Genomic DNA, 22,312 nt, shown 5'->3' on the forward strand with positions numbered 1-22,312 from the left:
ACTGATACTCCCATAGTGTAGTTAAAGTAAAATTATAATAAAATAATAGAGAAAAGAAAAAGAGGGGTGAAAAAGAAACAAAATTATGGGTCAAAGGAAAACATATAGTAAAATATAGATTTATGTGAACCAGTGTCAGTAATTACATTAAATGTAAAATTACCTAAAGTCCGATTAGCAATCAGATATTGTAATACAAGATATAAAGAATGAATTAATGTGCTGTCTTTCTCTGAAAGACACATAATGTTTATATAAAGACACAGATGGCTTAACAGTAAAGACTGAAAAAGATATATTATACAAACACGAATGGGGAGAAAGCTACAGTAGCTTTAATATTATCAGACAAAATAGACTTTAGGACATAGACCATCACCAGGTAGAAAGAGGGATATTCTGTAATAATAAATGGATCTATTCATCAATAAGATGTAACAATGCCTCTGAATGTGTATGCACTAATAGCAGACTTTCAAATTATATGAAGCATTTATTAACAGGACTAAAGGAAGAAATAGACCCACAACTCTTCTTTGTGATTTTAATACTCTGCACTTGGTAATTGATATAACAAGTGGACAGAAAACCTATTAAGCATTCAGAAGTTTTGAACACCATTAACAGACTTGAGATTTTCAGTCTTTGTAGATCACTCCAACATTAGCAGAACATATATATTGTTTAAGTGCACTTGGAATGTTTGCCAATGTAGACCAATCCTAGTCCATAAAAAAGTCTCTGTAAATATGAAAATAATTAGAATAATAGAGAATGTCCTCTGAATAAAAAGGAATTAAACTAAAACTCAATAACAGAAAGCTATTTTAAAAATATTCAAATATTTCGGCATTACTACATAGGACACTTCTAAATAATACATAGATCAAAGAAGAAATATAAAATAATTAGAAAATAGTTTGAACCAATTGAACATGAAAACAACAGAGCCAAATTCACAGGATGCAGCAAAATTAGTGATTAGGAAGAAATTATTTCTCTAAGTAAAGCTTTAATACCAATGATCTTGGCTTCTGCTTTAAAGAACTAGAAAAAGAAAACCAAACAATGCAAAGCATGTAGAAAGAAGGAAATAATAAAGATCAGAAATCAAAGATAGAGTATATGGACTCAAGATGGAACCACACAGTAAAATTAAAAATTCAAATATCAATACCACTTTCATTAATGAAAGAGATGACATTAGTACAGATACTACAGGCATGGGAGAGTATAAGTAATTTTATGCCAGTAAATTTGACATCTATGATGAAGTGGACAAATTCATTAAAGGACAAAATTTCTGAGTATAAACTCAAGAAGAAATACAACATCTAAATGTTCTATTGTCTAATAAAAAGTATACTTTACATTTTACATTAAGATTCTTCCTACAAAGACAATCCCAGTTCCACTTGACTTAACTGGTGAATTCTAGCAAACATTTGTTAAATTAATACTAAAATTATGGAACTCATTCAGAAAGTAATGGAGGAGGGTGAGGAAACATATTCCCTTTCAGTTTATAAAACCAGCATTATCCCAATTCTGAACCCAGACATAGACATTACACGGAAAAAAAAATCAATTTTTCACATGCATATGGATGCAAAAGTCCTTATCAAGGTGCTAACAAGCCAAACCCAGCAATTTATAAGCAGGATTACACATTATTTTTATGTAGGAATTTTATCCCAGGAATCCAGGGTTTGCTGTAACAATAAATCAATATAATTAACCATATACACTGACATCTTGAAGATTCAGAAAAATAATTTTATAAATTTGAGAATCATTAATATATATATTTTTAAAGATTTATTTTATTTCTCCCCCACCCCCCTGTTGTCTGCTCTCTGTGTCCATTCCCTATGTGTTCTTCTGTGTCCATTTGCATTCTTGTCATGCGGCACCAGGACACTGTGCTGCCTTTTTTGTTGTTGTTGTGTCATCTTGCTGTGTCTGTTCTCCATGTGTGTGCATCTGGGAGGGCTGCGCTTTTATTGCGCAGGGCAACTCTTCTTGCAGGGCACACTCCTTACACATGGGGCAACCCCTATGCAGGAGGACACCCCTGCATGACATGGCATTCTTTGCTTACAGCAGGACTGCACATAGGCTGGCTCACCACATGGGTCAGGATGCCCTGGGTATCGAACCCTGGACCCTCCATATAGTAGGCAGATGCTCTATCAGTTGAGCCACAACTGCTTCCCGAGAAACATTAATATTGATAATAATAATCTCTCACAAACATAGGAAAAGAAAATAAATTCCTTAACTCGCTAAATAGTATCTATGCAAATGCTACAGCTAACATTTTATTTAAAGATGAAGTCTGAATGCTTTGTTTCCTAAAGACGGGGCAAAAAGGCAAGTGTGCCTGCTTTCACCACTTCTATCCAACATTATATTAGCTGACTTAGCCAGAGAAATGGGGCAAGAAAAAATATAAAAGGAGTAAAATGTTATTTGTGAACATAAAATTGCATTAAAAAATAAGTAAGACATACATACACAACACCCACAAACTATTACAAATAGTGAGTTCATCATGGTTACAGGTATAGATAAATATACCAATTCGAGTCTGATTTATAAACTAGCAATGAAAAATGGAAAATTTAATTTAAAATATTGTTTAAAATAAAGTTAAAAATCATACATTATCATAAATAAATCTAATAAAACTTGTGTTAGATGTCTAAAATAAAATCTATAAAACATTGCTGGGAGAAATTTTAAAAGACTTAAATGGATAATTTTGTATTACTTTAATTATTCTTAAGCGTGGTAGTAAAATTATCAGATTTTTCAATTTGGAAATATATTGGAGGAACTAGAGAAAATTTCACTGGAGTTAGGAAGCCATTTAGAAAACTGTTGTACTAATTTAGGAGAAAAATTATGAGAGTTTAATCAGTTTCTATAGTGCCTGCCAATTATAACAGTTCAATAAATACTTCTTGTATTGCATCTATTCTAATCACCTAATAGCTGTTATTTATATTACCCTCTTTGGTTTACAGAATATTTTATATTGGAAAACAATTCTCTGTTGAAAGAAGCTCTCCTGAAAAAGAAGATAGTAAAGTCAGAAATTAAAATGCTTCATATTGATGATTATGGTAAAGTTTTGTGCATGCTCTATTATTCAAGACCAACTTTCTCTACATCTTACTGTTATACATGTAAATGATTCCCCGTCTTTAATATTTTGCTCTTTCTTTAAAAGAACTTCCTTTACAGTTGTCCTTTCCCAAAGATTTTACGGACCGAAACCAGTATGCTCTTCTCTTAATAATGTAAGTATTTTATTTGTTTATAAAATAAAGGAATCTAAATATTTTGCCATCTTTCTTATGTCTCATATGACAGCATTCTGATTAAAAATTAGTAGAAATCCTATGTGTGTAGTTACTGGGACAGCTGTCCTGTGTTTGGGTTTCCTCAGAAAACCATCACTAAACTAGATCTAGGCTGTATAAATTTGTGCTTCTCATCTCCCAAATAGAATTCACTGCTACATTGGGAATAGCAACAGTACATAATTTGGTTTGTGGAGGTCTATTTAGTAATTCATCAAGCCCTGTGCTCTTTATTAGTTGTTTATGCAACAATGAGGAAACAGTTATTTTCATTGCTGAAGCAATTGGTTTTATTTTTGCCACTCCTATCAGTTTTCCTCCCTGGATTCATGGCTGGCAAGAAGCAGCTCCCATGCGGTGCCTACCTTGTGACTTTGGAACTGAAGTCATTCAGATTTTCTGTGAGGTGATATTGTTGCTGTGTAGTATGGGCACGGAAGTCCCTAACAACTGATATTTAACTACCTTAATGTTCATGTATCAGCGTATTCCCTAGAGCTGTTTTCCTTATTAACAGCTTGTTAAACATATTGATATGTCAGTGCTTAAAATTATCTGGAGTTATGTGTGAAACCTTAGTAGAAATAGTAATACACATACTTTTATATATAATAACATTACTTATTATGAGTACTGAGTTTAAGTATTCTGACTGTGGAGTCAGACTCCCTGGGTTCAAATTCTGGTTTCACCATTCACTAACTGTGTGTCCTTGTCAGAGTTACTTCACTTCTTGTAATACAACCTGTGTTTTACGGCTGTTTAGTGTTTAAATTAAATGCATTGCAGAAAGTGCTTTGCACAGTGTGTAGCAATGTGATTTTTCTGATTATTGTGGTGAGAAATCATTATTATTGTGTAGATTGCAGTGATTTTATATAGATATTTTCATATATCAAAGAAATTTGTGGCTTCATTTTAACAAGTCAAATATTATATAAATAACTTAATACTTAATATTTTCCATCATTCCAGCATTCATTCCAGTGTCTAAGGCCTTGAGCTTACTCAGTTTCTCATGGCCAGACTTGCTCCTTTGTCTCTAATAGCCAGATGGCACTAAAAGTTCTTTGAGTCTTCCTGAAGAAGTTACAATCTGGTTTTCCTTAACTTCTTCGGCCTCTTCTCATTCACCTAGATCCTTTCAATTCTCATTTGAACTATAATTATGATTCCCTGAAGAAAGGTTGGGACACTAAAATGAGAACAAAAGGAAACAAAAAATCCTCCACCTCATCAACTCTTTCAGATATCTCCCCATTTGGGAAAAGGAATTTTTCTCCTATTAACTGAAAAGTTAACATTTCTCAGGGAAAGGAACCCTGCTAATATATACTTACCTTCCAAATGGGCGATGGTGGAACTGACTTGAGGCATGACTCACTGTGCAGACGCTGTGCACACTTGCATCTCCACTGGTTCCAGATAGTGTCATATTTCGGGAGGAAAAGCGGCCAAAGAGTGCAGGCTCTATCTGTAGTTTTGAGTCAGAGACGCTAACTGGCTCATCTTGGTATCAAACTTTTGCTTGATATGATTGTTATATAGCATATATGAGGAATATAAAAGTCAGCATAAGAAGACAGTCTGAAGATTATTCTTCTTGCAAAGGATAATTATGTCATTTTTTAGAAACAAGAAAGAAGAGAAAAGGCTTTGGAGTGAAATAGACCTAGGTTCAAATCACAGCTCAAAGATTTACCAATATGTTGCTGTTTTCTTATAAATAAACAGGGGACAATAGTATGGGATATATATGTAAATATATTATCATTGTGTTTGGTAGAACATAAACATTTGCACATAGTGTTTAATAAATTGTAACCATAATCACAGTCATTATTATTAATAGTAGTACTTTTAAATGTGTAATTTTTCAACGTAAACATTTAATATGCAATTTGGCATCCATAAAATTACTTGAAAGACATTTACTATTAAAGTACATAAAGTAGTGCAGTTATTCCAATAGAATTTACTTTGCTGCTTTTTTGGTTGATGAAGGGAATAATGAATGTTGATAGTGATCATTATGGTTATTTCCATTTTTATATGCTGGCTATATTAAATGTTAATTACATTATACAAACTCCTTGGTTTTCAGAATTAGAATCTCAGAAAAGTTGCTAATATTTAATAATTCAGCATGTAACTTGAAAAAAATAAACCAAGAATTTTTTTCTTTTTAAAATTTTGTATTTATGAAATAATCTTTTATTTTCAATTGCATTCTCATGACTAAAATATTTATGTTTACAAACACATATACGTCAGAATAGCTTAAATGTAAAGTCATTTTATTCTGCCTTAAATTATATTTTAAAGGAATAATTTTTATCTGAGCATTAAGCACTGTTTACAGTGACAAATGGAATCCCTAATTCTTAAAATAAATAAATTGATTAAATTAAGTATTTTTCTAAATGGGCAGTTAATGGGGAATGATATATAATGTATTATTTATTTAAATGGCTAAGAGAGTTGGTGGTTTTTAGCATCACTACTTTATTGCTATTCTGTGCAGAGTATCTAGTACCTGACAGACTAGGAGCCAGTTCTTCATCTATAGAGATGGCTAAAGGGCATCAAATTCTTTGATGAAGGTATGAGTTGATACAAGTATAACAGGGAAACGAGTGGCTGTAAAGAAGATTGGCCTTGAAGGAAGTGGCTGCAGGTTGCCAAGTCTTCATTAGGTATCTAAAAGACATGGTTCTCTGAAAATCTGTCTGTAGCCGTATTTTTTGAAACTCAAACTCAATCTCATGAAAATGAAAATACAGGAGAATCAGTGGCACAGAATATTTCACTGTAAAAGAAAATCTACTAATCATCGGCACCACAAATGTATCCCATTGGCCTAGACCTACTATGGTTTCCATATGGCCATGCCTCCTTTTCCTGGCCTACTCCAATTCCCCTTCCAGGCCTTTCTGTCTTTTCTGAGTCTTTCTGTTTAACAAGAAAGAGACCCCTTACTATCTCAGTAGTTTACTTCCTTCATTATATTCTTCTACACACATCTGTATCCATTTCAGCATTTATGACTTTGAATTGCTATTTATGTTATTCTTATTTCTACTCACATATAACTAATTTAGTACAATAAACATTTGCCAAGTTCCTGTGCTGATGACTGTGGGTAGATTAAAAAAGGTTAAAGTATCTTGAAGTCTGTAATAGTTTTTAGCATTTGTTTTGCATATCTCTAAAATCCCTAACACACACAGGAAAACTTATGGAAGCTTATTCATTGACCTGCAATTCTCTAACATTCCAAGACTGAAGATTCTGTGGGAGATATCCTCCAGTTGTAGATATTTATTTGATAAATATACAAATACCACCTTAATATGCCTGTACCTTGGTAGGATCCAGTCCAGAAAGGTGTACTGTTATGAAAGATACAACAGTTTTATTTTGTTTTTTTATTTTTTCTGTCTTCATGAAAAAAACTAGATTTGAGCTGGAGAATTTAATTCAGTGCCCAATATCTCTTTCCATTTTCTCCTCTTTTCATGTTAAACTTACCCTTTTATAAAGGTCTAACCCAGCAAAGCAGAGACTGTTCAACAAATTATATTATTTTCCAGAATGTGGTATGGTCTATCATGCCCCTCTGCTTTTGTTCTTTCTTCCTAAATTTATCTTCCTTAGTGAATTTTGAAATCTTAGTGAATTTTGGTCTTCTACTTAGTCTTATCTCCCTGACCCTTTCCTTGACACTCCTCATTAGTCCATCTACTTGCTATCACAATCCAAATACATGTCCTCTTCTAAGCCTCTGTGTCCAAGGGCTCTCTTTCTGCCTTAAGACAAATTGACCATATTGCCTTTTTTTTTTTCACATTTTCCTAATTTTTGTAAGGATGTTTCATTAAATTTTGGACCAATGACCCTGAAGGAATATTTTCAAATTAGAAGTATTTGGAAAAATAGTTTGCAAAGTGGCTTATGGGATATTTCAATATCTTAAGAAAACAGAGATATTAAAATCTTTATTTTATATATCCCATATACTGAGCAAGGTCTGATTAATCGTGTGTTCCTCATATCACCTAGCTTCCATGATATGAATTACTCCAAAAATATTTATTTAGGAATAAATGCATAATGTTCAGATGCTGGATGAGTTCAGTGAATATTACAGTTTTCCCAAAAAGCTATTTGAACTAGGGAGCATTATTCATATTAATGTAGATATTCTCATCATTTGATCAATGTTATGCTTATCAGAGTCCCATGATTTTGTCTCCTTAATGGAAGTGAGCTGTTTGCCAGCTGTTTTTTTTCCCTATAGTTAATCTGTTGAATCACAAAATATAATTAATTGATACATTCATAGTGAGTGCTTTCAGTTACTGCTAATAGTCAAGAAAATATCATCACCAGTTTCTTATGCACATGCTTTCCATTTAACTTACAACATGAGATATTGTTTAAAATTGTGAATTGCAGTCCCATGGGACCGTAGAATCTCTCCTTGATCTTTTAACTATGGGTGTCATCTAAGAGTCCATGCTCTTTGTCAAGCCCCTTACCAGGCATACTTCATATATGGTGATTTGTATCTATCAACATTTTCTATTCTAGCCCTCAATTCTTTACCTCTTCTTCCTTCTCTTAAGTTCCTTGTCCTATGCTCTCTCTTCTTTTAGTAGTTTTCCCCTCTACCGCTGGGGTGAATTTGTTCTAATCTGTATAAAAAAATGCAGCTTTTCTGTCTATAATTCTCTCATTATATGTCATTCAAATTGTCAAAAATTCAAATTCCCTAGCAAAGCATACAAAAGTCTTCATAATATATTTCCTATGTATCTTTCTATATTCATCCCACTCCATCTACCACTTAGATATTCAGTGCTCTAGATGTACTTTATTCTGAAAAATAGCAGCTCCTCATTCATTCTCCTGGCTGATAGTGCCTTCAGTTTCTTTGTCCAACAATGAAAGCTCTATTATTAATAATATTTCAGGAAGTACTTCCATATAATTCTATGCATACATATTATAACACGTAATTACAGTATACTACAAATTTTTGCTTTGCTGTGTCTTCTATTAGACTATAAACTCCTTGCTGGTAAGAATTCCTTTTATATTATTCTGTTTTTGTATGGTGACTGGAGCATTATTGGTAAAGTGAGTGAATGAATGAATGAGTGAATGATCAAATTCATCAACCTAGAGTTTGCTATCAGGAATGAAGTTGAGGCAGGAAAAGAGGGAGAAGTAAGTTGCTTCAGAGATTAGATAGTGTGCATAAATTCAGCCTTTTGGATGAATCATTTAATTTCTTTGCAGTTTAGTTTTCCACCTAGTAAAATGTGAAGAGACTTTCTCTTTTCTCTTAAAATTTTCTGAATAATGCTGAATATTGATTGGTCTCTTATGCATACTGAGCATATTTTCTTTAAAAATAACATTCAATTATATCTAGCATTTATTGGATGTTTTTATGCAACAGGCACCATGCTAAAGATGTGTAGATACCATATGTAAGCCTCACAGAAAACATGGAAAGTAAATATCATTATCCCCATTTTAAGATAAGGAAACTAAAACTAAAATATGTCATATAAATTACCCCCAAGATATTGAACAGAGCAAAATTCAGCTATGAACCAAGTTTCATTTCTTTATTTTTCTGGCCCAAAACCCTCTGCTCTTTCTATTATTCTATACTAATGGCCAGACAATGCAGTTTATTATATGATAATTATTATTGGTAAATTATCAAAGAACACTGCTTCTTTATAGTCAAACTCTTAGGATCTTTTATGCTTCCCACTTGGTTTCCAAGAATCTCTGGAATGTAACATTTTCTACATGTACCATGTTAGTGCTTTGACATGAAATATTGATTTTTGAAATTGTGAGTCTCTAAACATTCCATATGGAAGATCGAATTCTCAGCTCAGATTATTCATAAAATTCTGCATTCTAATAAAAATATTTACTTATGGGAAATCTACATTCTTCTGATAGTCAGTCGCTAGAATTTTGAGCACATTGGAATGGCGGAGGTAGGTTTGCTTTGTTTTTCAAGAGTGTAAATTCATATTTTAAAAAAACAGCACACCATTCTCTGATTCTCCATTTGTTCAAGCCAAATGCACATCCTCTCTACTAAGTTTCTTTCAAAGATAACACATACAGTCTCCTATGAAACAAGAAAGAGCTAGTACTTGTCTCAAAGAGTGATTATTATCATTTTACTATGTAATGAGGGTCAAAGCTTAAATTTTATGTTTCTGATTTTTCTCATTTTTGTTAAGCTTCCTTATTTAATGGTGGAAATTGTACCCACATTATAATACATAAGAAATGATTAAGAAGAGAAAAGACAGTGACATTTAATCTAGGAAATGGAAAGGGAGAAGGTGATCATTTCTCCTCATTTTTTTTCTTGAACATAGTTAACCTTGTTCTTTCACAATCTGTGAATAATGCATCTTAAATATCAGCATTCATTTAATAGTACTATTTAAAGTTGTACAAGCCCAAAGTTGATGTATTAAGAAAATACCAAACAAAAATTTAAAAAATTTACAATGAAGAGCATATATGTTAGTTATAATATTTTATTTAGTGGCCTCCTTTCAATTGACATATTTAGGTATATATCCTATAGAAAATATAATTTCTATGTCTTACACAGTTACACAATGTTAGCTTTTTTCTTCCGTTATAGTATACCTTTAGGTATGCATGCTATAATATGCATGATATGGGTTCATTACTGATTGATATAAATAAAAATGTGTATATTGTTAAACCATTTATGTTTTTTACAAATATTTAGTATGTTAATTATATCTACTAAATGCTATTTATCATGCACAAATGTATTCTCTATTTGAAGATATCCTACTGAAAATTTTCACAAAAATCACATCCAAATTTTCCTGGCTTTTAGCTTTGGAATAGTATAAATTGTGTCATAAATATTAGGACTTATCTATATTTTAATCATTCTCCTTTTTTTTCTGTTTAAGTGATTTTTTTTTGTTTCTAAAAACCATCATAGAAGAGAATATTAACTATATTACTAAGTTAACATGATGTTGAAAGAACAGACTTAAGATACTTGTATATGGTATTTTTTCCTTTGGTTATCCCACTAAGTTTCAACTTTGAGCAGTACATCATTGAGTTTATGTTATTCTGGAACATCTCTTAAATCCTCTTCCCTCTTTATCTTATACGTAAAAAAATTGCCTCATAAATCACATAAGACTATGTTCCATATAGGTAAAATAAAGAAGAGCTAAGGGACCCCATTGATGAGGATAAGTTACCGGAAGTATGGTCTTTTCTGTTAAACATCATACATATATTCCTGAGAAATGAGCATGAAGCAAAATCCCACACACTAAAAATTATAGGGGATCTGCATAAGAATATCAAAACTATTAAAAATTTAAAACAGAACCACAACTAAAACAATAAAAGTCCTAATAAAAATAATAGTAGAATTAAATCTCAAGTAGCATTTGTATCTAGAATAAGCCAGTCCTTTCCAAACTTAAATGTGGGCATGTGTACTTTGTTCTTGAGGATACTCTCTTCTAACCATTTTGATCATTTTTCTTGTGCTGTTTTTATCACATGGATACCTTATAAATGGGAAGCCTTCTTCAGTAATAGATATATTTGCAGCCCCTACACTCAAACTCTAAGTTGTTGCCAAAGAGCCTACCATAAAAGAAACTATAATAATTTTGGATGTTACTAAACCAATCACAACTTGAATTAAAGAAAGGCTGATGGGTTTTTTCTTAAGGTCTTAAGATGTTGCTAAGGCATCCTCTTAAATTGTGAGAAAGCTTGTCCCTAATTTCCTCTAAAAGCTGTGCATGAACTGATGATTTCTACATTATTCCATCATCATTTCCCCTTTTAGCCATTACATATGAAGTTTGTCTTACAAAAGAAACACACATAGCAGAATATACTCTATCTTTGAGAATTAAAAGTATTAAAAAGTGGATTATAAATATACATCAATCATATATGTATAAATATATATTAATTTAAGGATATTCTTGCAAAATATGCCAGTGTATACACCATGCAGTTTCAAGGCACTTCCATATAATTTTCTTTTACTTTATTCTCACAGTTACATGAGTGCAATAGGGCAGATATTATTTATAATCCCTATTTTACAGGTAAGGACATGAGATCAGAAGTGGTAAGTAAAGTACCACATGTGAAAATTTAGCAGAAAGGTACATTTTCAGGCTTTCATTATTTTCCCCAGAGAAATTCTAAAGATAAAGACATTCAAAAGATGTGGTGTAAATTTGGAAAACAGGCCCCAAGTTAGAACTCAGTTAAAAATAAAAGAGACTTTGCACACACACCTTAAATAGTTAATCCTATTCCCTGCTACGAATTCCATTTTCCTTTTGCTTTGAGAATGTAACTACTTATAAGGCAAAGATACTAACTGAATATTTTGATAAGGTCAACTCTTACAATTTTGTTCTGTCAAGAAGCTGGGACCATTTATTTATCTATGATTTTCTTTACTTCTGCATCTCAATGTACTAAACTGTAAAATGGTTCTACTCATAGTCCCTATCTATAGTTAACACTATAATTATTGTTGCTCCACTTTAATTAACATAACAAAGTAAACTAACATTAAAATTTGCCTGCATTATACACTCATATTTTCCAGTGACTAAATTGACTCCTAGAATGCAGAAAGAGGTTCTATAGCCATAACAAAGTAATGTATAACCACCATATGTTATTGATGCCATTATTATCCACCTAAGAAAAATTGCAGTGCAAAATTTATATATAATTGGTATCCATTCCCATATTGTGTCTTGCAATTCCTGATATACCTCCATGTTTTGTATGCTTCAATAATGCTATATTCATGTCATTTCTATGCTGAATTGTACTGTCCATGAGAAATACGGAGAAATCTGAGATTATTGTGGAGATTTGCACTTACTTCTCTTTAAAGATATGGAGACTTTTTCTTCTATTGGAATCTAGAATACTTCCACATCAAGTCAGCCTATAGAATATTTTTCCATTATCAAATCTAATGCAGACCTGCTATTTAAAAGTTTTACATAACAGTAGGTTTAAAAAATGTGCTAAGTTGTCTTTTGACTCTGATTGATTTGAATGTGACCCTCTCTAAAGTCAAGAGGATGGCTCAAACGCAATCTTAGATCTGTGAAGATACAGCTATTCCCAGGAACTGAAAGTAAAGATCACCATTTTCCCTTTTCACTCATCCACTGTGTTAGAAATTATCCCAACTCAAAATTGGCAAAGGATAAAAATTAATGTAATGAGACTTTGACAGCAGAGATGATTAGGAGATTGGAACTTCCTTCCATTCAGTGCACAATTTCTGTCTGGAAGATGTCCCTAAGGCCCTTATTTGGTTCTGTTCTGATATTTTCATGTGCTGTCTAAGACATTTATCCCGAGGTTAATTTTGTGTGGATAAACTAACAGTCCATTTTTGAGGTTTATAGCTGGCTCATTAATAGCCAGGCTGTTCAGTGTTTAAACCTGTGTACTGATAAGCTTTTTGTTTTTTGGCTCTCTGTTACTATATAAATAACTTGATTTAAAGAACTGGATTCTCCTCTTTTTTCATTGCTCTCATGGTAGTCATTAGGCAGTCTTTGCATCAGGCTAAGAAGCCACTCTCTGGCTTCCATTCAAGAGAAACCAAAAAAAAAGGACAGAATTCCCTTTCAGACAAAGAAGAGAGCCTTTAGTAATGCTATTCTAACAATGGAAGGTAGGAAAGGAGGAAAAGTGGGAAAAGGTGTAAGGGAAAGAGGGTGAAAAGATTCCATTTTATTTATGCAAATTGCTCTCCTCCACTCCAAGTCCCAAATTTCTGATCAAGAAAAAAACTTTAAATTTATAATCTGAGAAGTTTTCTAAATGTAAAGAAAATGTATTGGGAAAAAGTACCTGAAAAAGAAGGCAAAAGAGGAGAGAAAGAAAATGAACTCATTTTTTACATCACAAGTTCTATAGTCCAGAAAGATATATCAAGGTAAAATTCTCTCCCTTTGATGTTGCTAAAGTACACATGTATGGAAGAAGGAAAAGAAAGTTCTCAAACATACAGTGACACACAATATTGTACTAACATACACAAATACATGTGCCTGTGTGTGAAAAGATATCAAATACACATGCAAACAGATACACATACACAAACAAAAACCCACACATATAATTTTTCATCCCAAAATAACTGAAAGACCCACTGTGGCAGTTTGAGATTATTTTATGAATCCAAAAACAGAGACAGATCATGTTTGTAAAATAATCTATTCCTCTTGATATGAGACCCTTTGATTGCATTTAATTCAGTTGAGGGGACTTTGATTAGATTACCCAGGGCTTTTGACTCAACTATGCCAGTGGGCCTGACTCATCCCCACCCCCTTGTTGGGTCTGATATAAACAGATAGACAGACACACAGGAAGAGAGAGCTCTGTCTTTTTTTTTTTAATTAATTTATTGAAATATATTACCCACACACAAATATACATACACAATAAGTGTATAGTAATAGTTGTGAACTTACAAAACAAACATATATAACATCACATAGGACTCTCGTAACTCACCCTACCACCAACACCTTACATTGCTGGTAAACCTTTATAACTAATGATTAAAGAGCATTGTCAAAATATTACTACTAACCAAAGTATTTTCCCCAACCCTCCCTATTATTATTATCTTTATGTCATTTATATATGAACACACAGAAACAATTAAGTGTATAGTGAAAATTGTGAACCTTCAAACAAACATGCATAACATCATACAGGGGTCCCATACATCACCCCTCCACTAACACCTTGTATTGTTGTGAGAAATTTGTTGCAAATTTTGAAAGAATGTTGTCAAAATCTTACTACTAATTATAGTCCTTATCTTATATTTGGTGTGTTTCTCCCCAACACACCTTACTATTATTTTTAAATATATATTTTTTCTTTTTTTGTGTCTTTATTTTTTTAATATTACATTAAAAAAATATGAGGTCTCCATTTACTCCCACCCCCCTCACCCCACTCCTCCCTCCATAACAACAACCTCCTCCATCATCATGAGACATTCACTGCATTTGGTGAATACATCTCTGAGCACCGCTGCACCTCATGGTCAATGGTCCACATCATAGCCCACGCTCTCCCACAGTCCACCCAGTAGGCCATGGCAGGACATACAATGTCCGGTAACTGTCCCTGCAGCACCACCCAGGACAACTCCAAGTCCCGAAAACGCCCCCACATCTCATCTCTTCCTCCCACTCCCTACCCCCAGCAGCCACCATGGCCACTTTCTCCACACCAATGCCACATTTTCTTCGATTACTAATCCCAATAGTTCATGAATAGAATATCAGTAAGTCCACTCTAATCCATACTCTATTCCTCCATCGGGGTGGACCGTGGAATGGTTGTGTCCACTCCACATCTATATCAAGAGGGGGCTTAGATTCCACATGGATGCTGGATGCAATCCTCCTGCTTTCAGTTGTAGGCACTCTTGGCTCCATGGTGTGGTGGTTGACATTCTTCAACTCCATGTTAGCTGACTGGGGTAAGTCCAATAAACCAGAGTGTAGAAGCAATTTAGAAGTTGTAAACTTATAAAACAATCATGCACATATGCAGAATTCCCAAGCAACAAACACACTGTGGTGGAATATTTGTTACAGATAATATAATATCATCTGATTGTTACCATGTCCATAGCATACATTTGGCTCACATATTCCACACTGCCCCATTATCAATACAGTACATCTTTGTCATAGATGCAAGAATATTGTATTATTATTGCTAACCACAGTCCATAGGTTATTCCAGTTGTATTTTTCCCATGCGTTCCCAACTCCCTGATAAACATTTGCTCCAGCTCACAAAGGACCCTCTTGCATCTGTACCATCAACCACAATTCTCATCCACCTCTTGGTTTACTGTGCTATTCAGTTTCTAAATTATTCCCTAGCATTCTGTCAATTGGCATTTACATGCCTAGACTACCATTTTCAGCCACATCCCTATATATATATATATTAGCTATTACTCTTTTTACCAGCCATTCTATACATTTCCACACTTTTACAGTAAAGCTATTTAAAACTCCTGCATACATTAAACATCAGTAGTCCATCTCAGTCCACCTCTTATCTAATTTAAGATACCACCACCTACCACCAGCTCTTGAAGATATTTTCCTACAATTTGTTATGGAAGCTTTATGGTTCTAGCTTTTATTTTTAGGTTTTTGATCCATTTTGATTTAATAATTGGTAAGGTGTGATATAGGGGTCTTCTTTCCTTCTTTTGGCTGTAGATATCCAGTTCTTTCAGCATCATTTTGCCTGAGCGGTGTTGGTTTGACAGGCTAGTCAAAAATCACTTGACCATACATGTGAGGGTCCGTTTCTGAGCCATCAATTTCGTTCCATTGGTCTATGTATCTGTCTTTATGCCAGTACCATGCTATTTTTACCACTATACCTTGGTAGTATGATTTAAAGTCTGGAGATGAGGGTTCCCTTTTCCTTTTATGATGTTTCTGGCTATTCAGAACCCCTTACCGTTCCAAATAAATTTGCTAATTGTGTTTTCAATTTTTTTTTTTTTTAATGCTGGTGGAATTTTTATCAGGGTTGCATTGAATCTGTATATCAATTTGAGTAGAATTGACATCTCAATGCTTTTAGTCTTCCAGTCCATGAGCATGGAATGTTCTTCCAGTTATTTAGGCCCTTTTTTATTTCTTTTAAGGTTGGGTTGCAGTTTTCTGAAGATGAGTGCTTTACATCATTGGTTAATTTTATTCCTGACTGTTTGAGTTTTATCTGTCATATTTTATTTTCACCACTCTTTTGACACTTTTAGTTACTTTTATTGATATAATCTTCATTTCTAGACTCTCTTCCAGGCCTCTCTTTCTTGTCTTTTCTTTTCAGGCTCCAACAAACCCTTTAGTATTTTCTGAAAATCTGGTCTCTTGCTTAGAAATTCTCTGAGTTTCTGTTTTATCTGTGAATATCCTAATCTTTCCCTCATTTTTGAAAGACAGTCTTGCTGGATATAAAATCTTGGCTGGAAGTTTTTCGCTCATAGTATCTTAAATATATCAGACCACTGTCCTCTTGCCTCTATGATGGGACTAAAGCCTAGGCTAGGGCTGCAGGCTGATCTGGGTGAAAGAAACTGGTTCATGTCGCCCCTCAGGCTGGGGGTGGAGGGAAAATTGTGGCCACTGGCATTTTTCGTACTTGGACAAATTCAAACCCCAGCTGTTCCTGGGGTTATTCCTTAGCCATCCAAGTCTGCCGATCAGTAGCTGAAATCGGCAGCCAACCATCTCCTCCTCCCCTGTTTCTGGGAAATGGAGCTTCCAATTTCAGTCACAGAACCACTCCTGGGGCGGCTCCTGCTGCCAGAATAGGACAATCACCCCCCTCCACGGTAGGCCAGAAATTTCCCAGAGAAGTTGGCTCAGGTCCCTGCACCTTCCTCCCTGTCGGAAATGGCACTGGGTCTTAGGTTAGACCTGCAATCTGACCTAGATGGAAAGAAGCCAGCACCAGCACTGGGATTTTCAGTCCGCCCTTGTGCCAGGTACAGAGTTAAGATGATGGCTACTGGCCTCTTTCTGACTCAGACAGGCTCAAACTTTAGCTGCTCTCAGGATTATACTTTAGCCTGCTGAATTTTACTCATCAGTTGCTGAAGCTGGTGCCCAACTGCCTCTTCGTCCTCCATTTTGGGGAAGCGGAGCTTTCAATTCCAGCCATGAAACAGCTCCCAAGGTGGCTTGTGCCTCCAGTGGAGGATGGGCACTGGCCTCCGGGGCGTGCAGTGCTCTACTTATGAGTCTTCTCTGCAGAATGGCTGTCTCCTCCTTCCATTCCTTCAAGGATGTTGCAGGATGCCCTTCTGGCCTCCTGAAGCCCCCAACAGGTGCTTCCACTAGCTCCAGAGAGCTCTGGGTGTTTACTAACTGCCCTGTAGCAGGAGCTGACTCTAGGAGCTCCTTACTCTGCTGCCATCTTGCTGTAATCTCTCTGTCATTTTTGATTCTGCCATGTGACAGGAAAGAGAAGGCTCAAATTGCTGAAGCTCCAGGGAGAGATGAGACAGTTTGCCTGATAGCTTATAGCCGAGACTGGGACAAAATCAGAACAACCGAAACTAAGACAGGGTACCCGAAAAGAGACAAGCCCTATACCAGCCTGCAGCTGAAATTGGGAAGAAACAAAGCAGCTGAGCCTGAAAGAGGAAGCGCAGAGGGAGGAAGCCCAGAGGGGAAGGATGAAATCTTACAGTGATCACCCACCATCTTGCTTCAACATACGGCTGCTAACTTGGTGAGAAAGTATCTATTAGGGTGCCTTGAGGTGGATTTTCCATGGCGTTAAGACTGTAAGCCTTTACCCCAAATAAATACCCTTTTAAAAAGTCAGCAGATTTCTGATATTTTGCATCAGCAGCCCTTTGGCTGTGAAAAATAGAACATTTATAATGCAAGTGAATGCACCTTCATTTACACTAAGCCAAATAAGAAAAATTTGACTACCACCCAAAACCAAACAAAACACACACACACACACACACACACCACATGATAATCCTGAGTTTTCAGATATTGGCTTTGATGAGTCATAAAAGCAGCATAATTTGGCAACGGATTTTTAAGGTTCAATTATAGTCAAACCAAATGACATGAATAGTCCTATAATGTACTGAATTGACCGATATGAGAAAGATAAATGAAAATATCAAAGACCTTTTCCTTTAAAATCAACCTATAACTGAATTTATAAGCACTCTGGATTTTAGTAATTTATGGAAAAAAAAAAGGGAAGGTATGAACCAACCCATTCACCAAGATACCTTAAGTACATGAATGAAAGACTGGCAAAACTGACAGGTATTCTTTCAATAGTTATATGTTAAGCATCATATACATGCCAAAAAGACAAACTAAAAATGTTTATTTCCATTAGTATAGGAAATAAAGTTATTTCTAACTTACTTTGACGTAAATGAGGAATGATTTGAATATGTGACATATAAACTATTGTAGGTAGAATTCTGCAATAGTTCATATCGGAAAAGAGCTTTAAGAATTATGTGTATTTCCTTAAATTCATAGAGTAGAGATTAAGAAAAAATTTGTTGACAAAAATGCCCCTTCCATGAGGAGCCTCTTATTGTATAAGAGTACAGAAATTATTAGGGTAGAGTTGCCTACAATGGGCCAAATCTTGGAGCTTGGTTTGTCAAGTCACAAAATATCAGCAGGAAGTGAATTAGTAATAATGAACACTGACCATGAAGTGTGAATTTCATTAAGAAATTTACCATATTATGTTCTCTAATCCTTGCCATAATTCTACTAAGTAGGCACGATTATAATCATCTCTCATACCAAAGAAGGACAAACTGAGGCTTAGGAAAGGGAAGTCACTTGTCTAAAAGCAATGGACCTGGGCTTAACTCAGTTTCATGTGGTTACCATATCAGCTCTACCCTTTCCACTGTGACACTCTCCCTCCCTACAAAACCAGGTATTTAGTACAGTCAATCTTTCTAAAATGTTTAACCTGGACAAGGTCTATGAATACAAGAAGATTAACACAAGCAAATGGAGAGTAGTACAATTTGAGAGACTAATACATACTAATTTTCTATGTATTACCAGGTAGCCTCATCATAATTACCATTAGAAACAGTGTCTCAGGAACTGGAAAATAGCCTCTGGATAGAGATTAGGTTTGTAAAATAATCTATTCCTCTAGGTATAATACCCTTTGATTGTATTAAATTCAGTTGAGGAGCCTTTGATTAGATTACCTAGGACTTTTGATTCAACTATGTCAGTGGGCATGACTCGGTTGCATCCCCAACCCCTTGTTGGGTCTGATATAAGCAGACATACAGACAGAGAAAGCTCTGTCATTTTTGATACTGCCATGTGACAGAAAAGAGAAGTCTCAAATTGCTGAAGCCCATCCTCTTTTTTAGTTGTCCTGGGCGAGTACAGAGAACTGGACAGTAGGTGTTGCAACACTGCTGAGATTCAGGGCTCATCCGGCGTATAAACTGATCAAAGATTTAGGTCTCTGGGACATTGATTCTCTTGTCTATGTTAGAAAATAAAAAGTTTCATATCACTTTGACCTTTCCATTTTGAATAAATGGAATTGTTCTTTTCACCACAACTTTCAAAAATGCTGTTCCCCCACACTTAACCTTGAACAATGAATCGTAATCATACTCCTGCAAGTTTCTTGCTCCTTGCTTATAATTGCAATGCCTAGCATCGTAACCCATATTCTTTATAAATCATCATGGCATTATGCACCAAAAAAAAAAAAAAAAGATCAATGCACCCAAAGAGAGAAGAATGTGTTTAAAATAATTGGCTGAGAATGCATTGCTATCATTTTGTGTTTCAATATTAAAACCTTGCGAAAACAAGATGACAAGGCTGAAATTTAAAAAATCACTATTTTGGAAAACAGCAAAAAAGTGAATTTTTTCCCCAAGTTGCTACGAGCATGAGAAAAGGATTGAAGTTTATTGTGCAATATTTTACCAATCACAAGTTTGTAAAACATGCTGTATTTTAAACTATATTCTAAAATAATTTATTTGCCTGCCATAAAATGTCTGTGACTTATTTACAATTCTTCTAAAATTAACTTACCTGTGAACTCCTGCAATGGCAGTGAACAAAGCAGTGGGGCAAATGTAAATTGGAAAACTGTGTTCCAAATTTACAAACATTTTAGAACATTACCTTAGAATTGCTGCTAATATTTCAACTTGGGCGATCCCGCCTTAAAAACTAGCAACACTTCACTAATCACTCTTGATTTAATTTTTATAGTCATGTAAGTCTTCTGATATCATTGGTACATCCAGAAAGTCTTCTGATATCATTGGTGCATCCAGAAAAGGATAATCCCTCTAACATAATATGCATGATATCTTTATCCAAAGACATTGCTCAGTCTAATTTCTACACAGCTAGCTAAAATCCTTTATAGAGTTCTCCATTTTGAACTAGAAAGTACACTCAGCATAGGAAAAATTGGCTTCAAATAAATGAGTAGTAACTTTTATTATTCTATAAATCTAATGGTTCTACACTGTTCATTGTATTTCATAAAGTATTTTCAAATTCACCATTTATTGTTCACAAAGTCCCTTGGGGACAACAAGGTAGTATTATTTTATAATTTCTAAAGATAAAGAAACTGAGTCTCAGAGTTTCAGTATCTTTCCTATGTTCAGAGTAAAGTCGGGACCCAGACTCTGGTCTTGTAACTCACAGCTTTGTTTCACAAGTTGAAGTTAATTCTTGGTACCTCATCCTTGAAGCATCATGCTTTGCTTTAAAATCCTTGCATTAAATTCTTCCACTTCAAAATACAGTGTCTTTATGCTAACTCAAGGATTTTCAAAGTCTTTGCATTCTTTCTGCTGTATCTGCTTTCCCCAAAAGCCCCTCTAGTTCAACTAGCATTTGCATTTGGAAACACTGATTGGCATAATGATTCAAGCTAGTTCTCAAATGTTAAACTAGTTTATCAGTATTAACTGGGGAAATGTGTGTGTGGGGGGGGGAAGCCCCAAGTCCAGACTTAATTCCGAGTCAGTCTATTTGAATTCTAGATTAGAGCATGTGGAGATGTATTATATAGCAACTAATTTCCAGTTACTTTGATCAAGAGCTGAGGTTGCAGGCACTGCAGAAGGACAAGGCAGATCCGGATTTGGATCTCAGAGCGACTACTAACTGTGGGAGAGGGGAGGGAATTAAGGTGGCATGAATAAATAACTTCCAAGTCACAGTTTCTTTATATACAATGTAGGAATAACAATACATGTTATATGCCCCTTCCAAAAAGGCTAAAAAAATTTTATAGCATAGAGCAAATGAAATAATGGGCTGTAAGTACTTAGACCACAGGAGAATTTGATAACGTTTTATTGCACAATGTTTACTTTTCCGTATTCTCTACTTCCATCTTTACCCAATGCACTCAGTCCACGCAGCTCCCATCTCTGTCCAGTGCTACTTGCTGCTCAGTGTAAATATGTCTAGTAAATATGGTAAGTCTGTTAATGAGGATTGGTTTGGGGTATTAGGCTGCTTCTAGGTTATACACTTCTGTAGGCATGAAGGTAGTAGATTCAGTTTCTTTATCTCGAAAAGAAAATAGCCTGGGGGTTTCTGGTATGCAGCCTAGCAATGAAGGTGTTTTCACAGGTAGATGTTCAGATACCATCAAACCTACCACCTGGACAACTGCCTGTTGGAACTATACCTGTTTGTATGTAGATAAAGTAACTGGTGTGATTTTATGAAAGTCTGCTTTTTTGTCTTTTCTATATCCTAGTAAATAAAATGATTAACACCATTTTCAGCTAACATTTTAAAATTTTATTGTCTTTTGCCTCTAGAGGGAACGTTCCCTCTAGAGGGAAGCTTATAATTTGCTTCTCCTTCTTTACTTTTAGCTTTCAAGTTTTTCAAAAATATGTCTCAGCTTTCTTTTCTTGCTGCCAGCTTTCATGATGAAATAAAACTTTTCTCACTGTGTGCTTAAACTCTCCTCAGGGGGAAATCGCCCCCCCCAAATAAATAAAATTCAGGAAATACAAATGCAGTATTTCTTTGTGAGACTTACTTTCTTTAAGGTTGTACATTTATTGTTAAATTATCAATTCTCAATATTTGGTTCTACTCTCTATCAAACCCCTTGGCCTCTGTGTACCACCTGTAAGACATTTTAAAAACACATTGTAAAAAGAAACCCAGTCAAAATAGGCATGTCAACTTGAGGATCATCCTTTAGAAATATCTATGGAAAGCGCATTTATTTTCCTTCAT

The 22,312-nt window shown here is 34.7% G+C and overlaps 1 protein-coding gene across 3 annotated transcripts in view; it reads left to right on the plus strand.

Annotated features, from left to right (window-relative positions):
- DPP10 (dipeptidyl peptidase like 10) overlaps positions 1–22,312 on the plus strand; it is a 1,447,377-nt gene that overhangs the window by 1,402,535 nt on the left and 22,530 nt on the right. For all 3 annotated transcript variants that reach the window (XM_058301104.2, XM_004458043.3, XM_058301105.1), the window contains exons 18-19: positions 3,030–3,128; positions 3,236–3,305. In XM_058301104.2, the coding sequence (XP_058157087.1) occupies positions 3,030–3,128; positions 3,236–3,305 (169 nt within the window). The remainder of the gene's footprint in view (positions 1–3,029; positions 3,129–3,235; positions 3,306–22,312) is intronic.

This window comes from Dasypus novemcinctus, chromosome 7, assembly GCF_030445035.2.
Source record: "Dasypus novemcinctus isolate mDasNov1 chromosome 7, mDasNov1.1.hap2, whole genome shotgun sequence".
Lineage (NCBI taxonomy): Eukaryota > Metazoa > Chordata > Mammalia > Cingulata > Dasypodidae > Dasypus > Dasypus novemcinctus.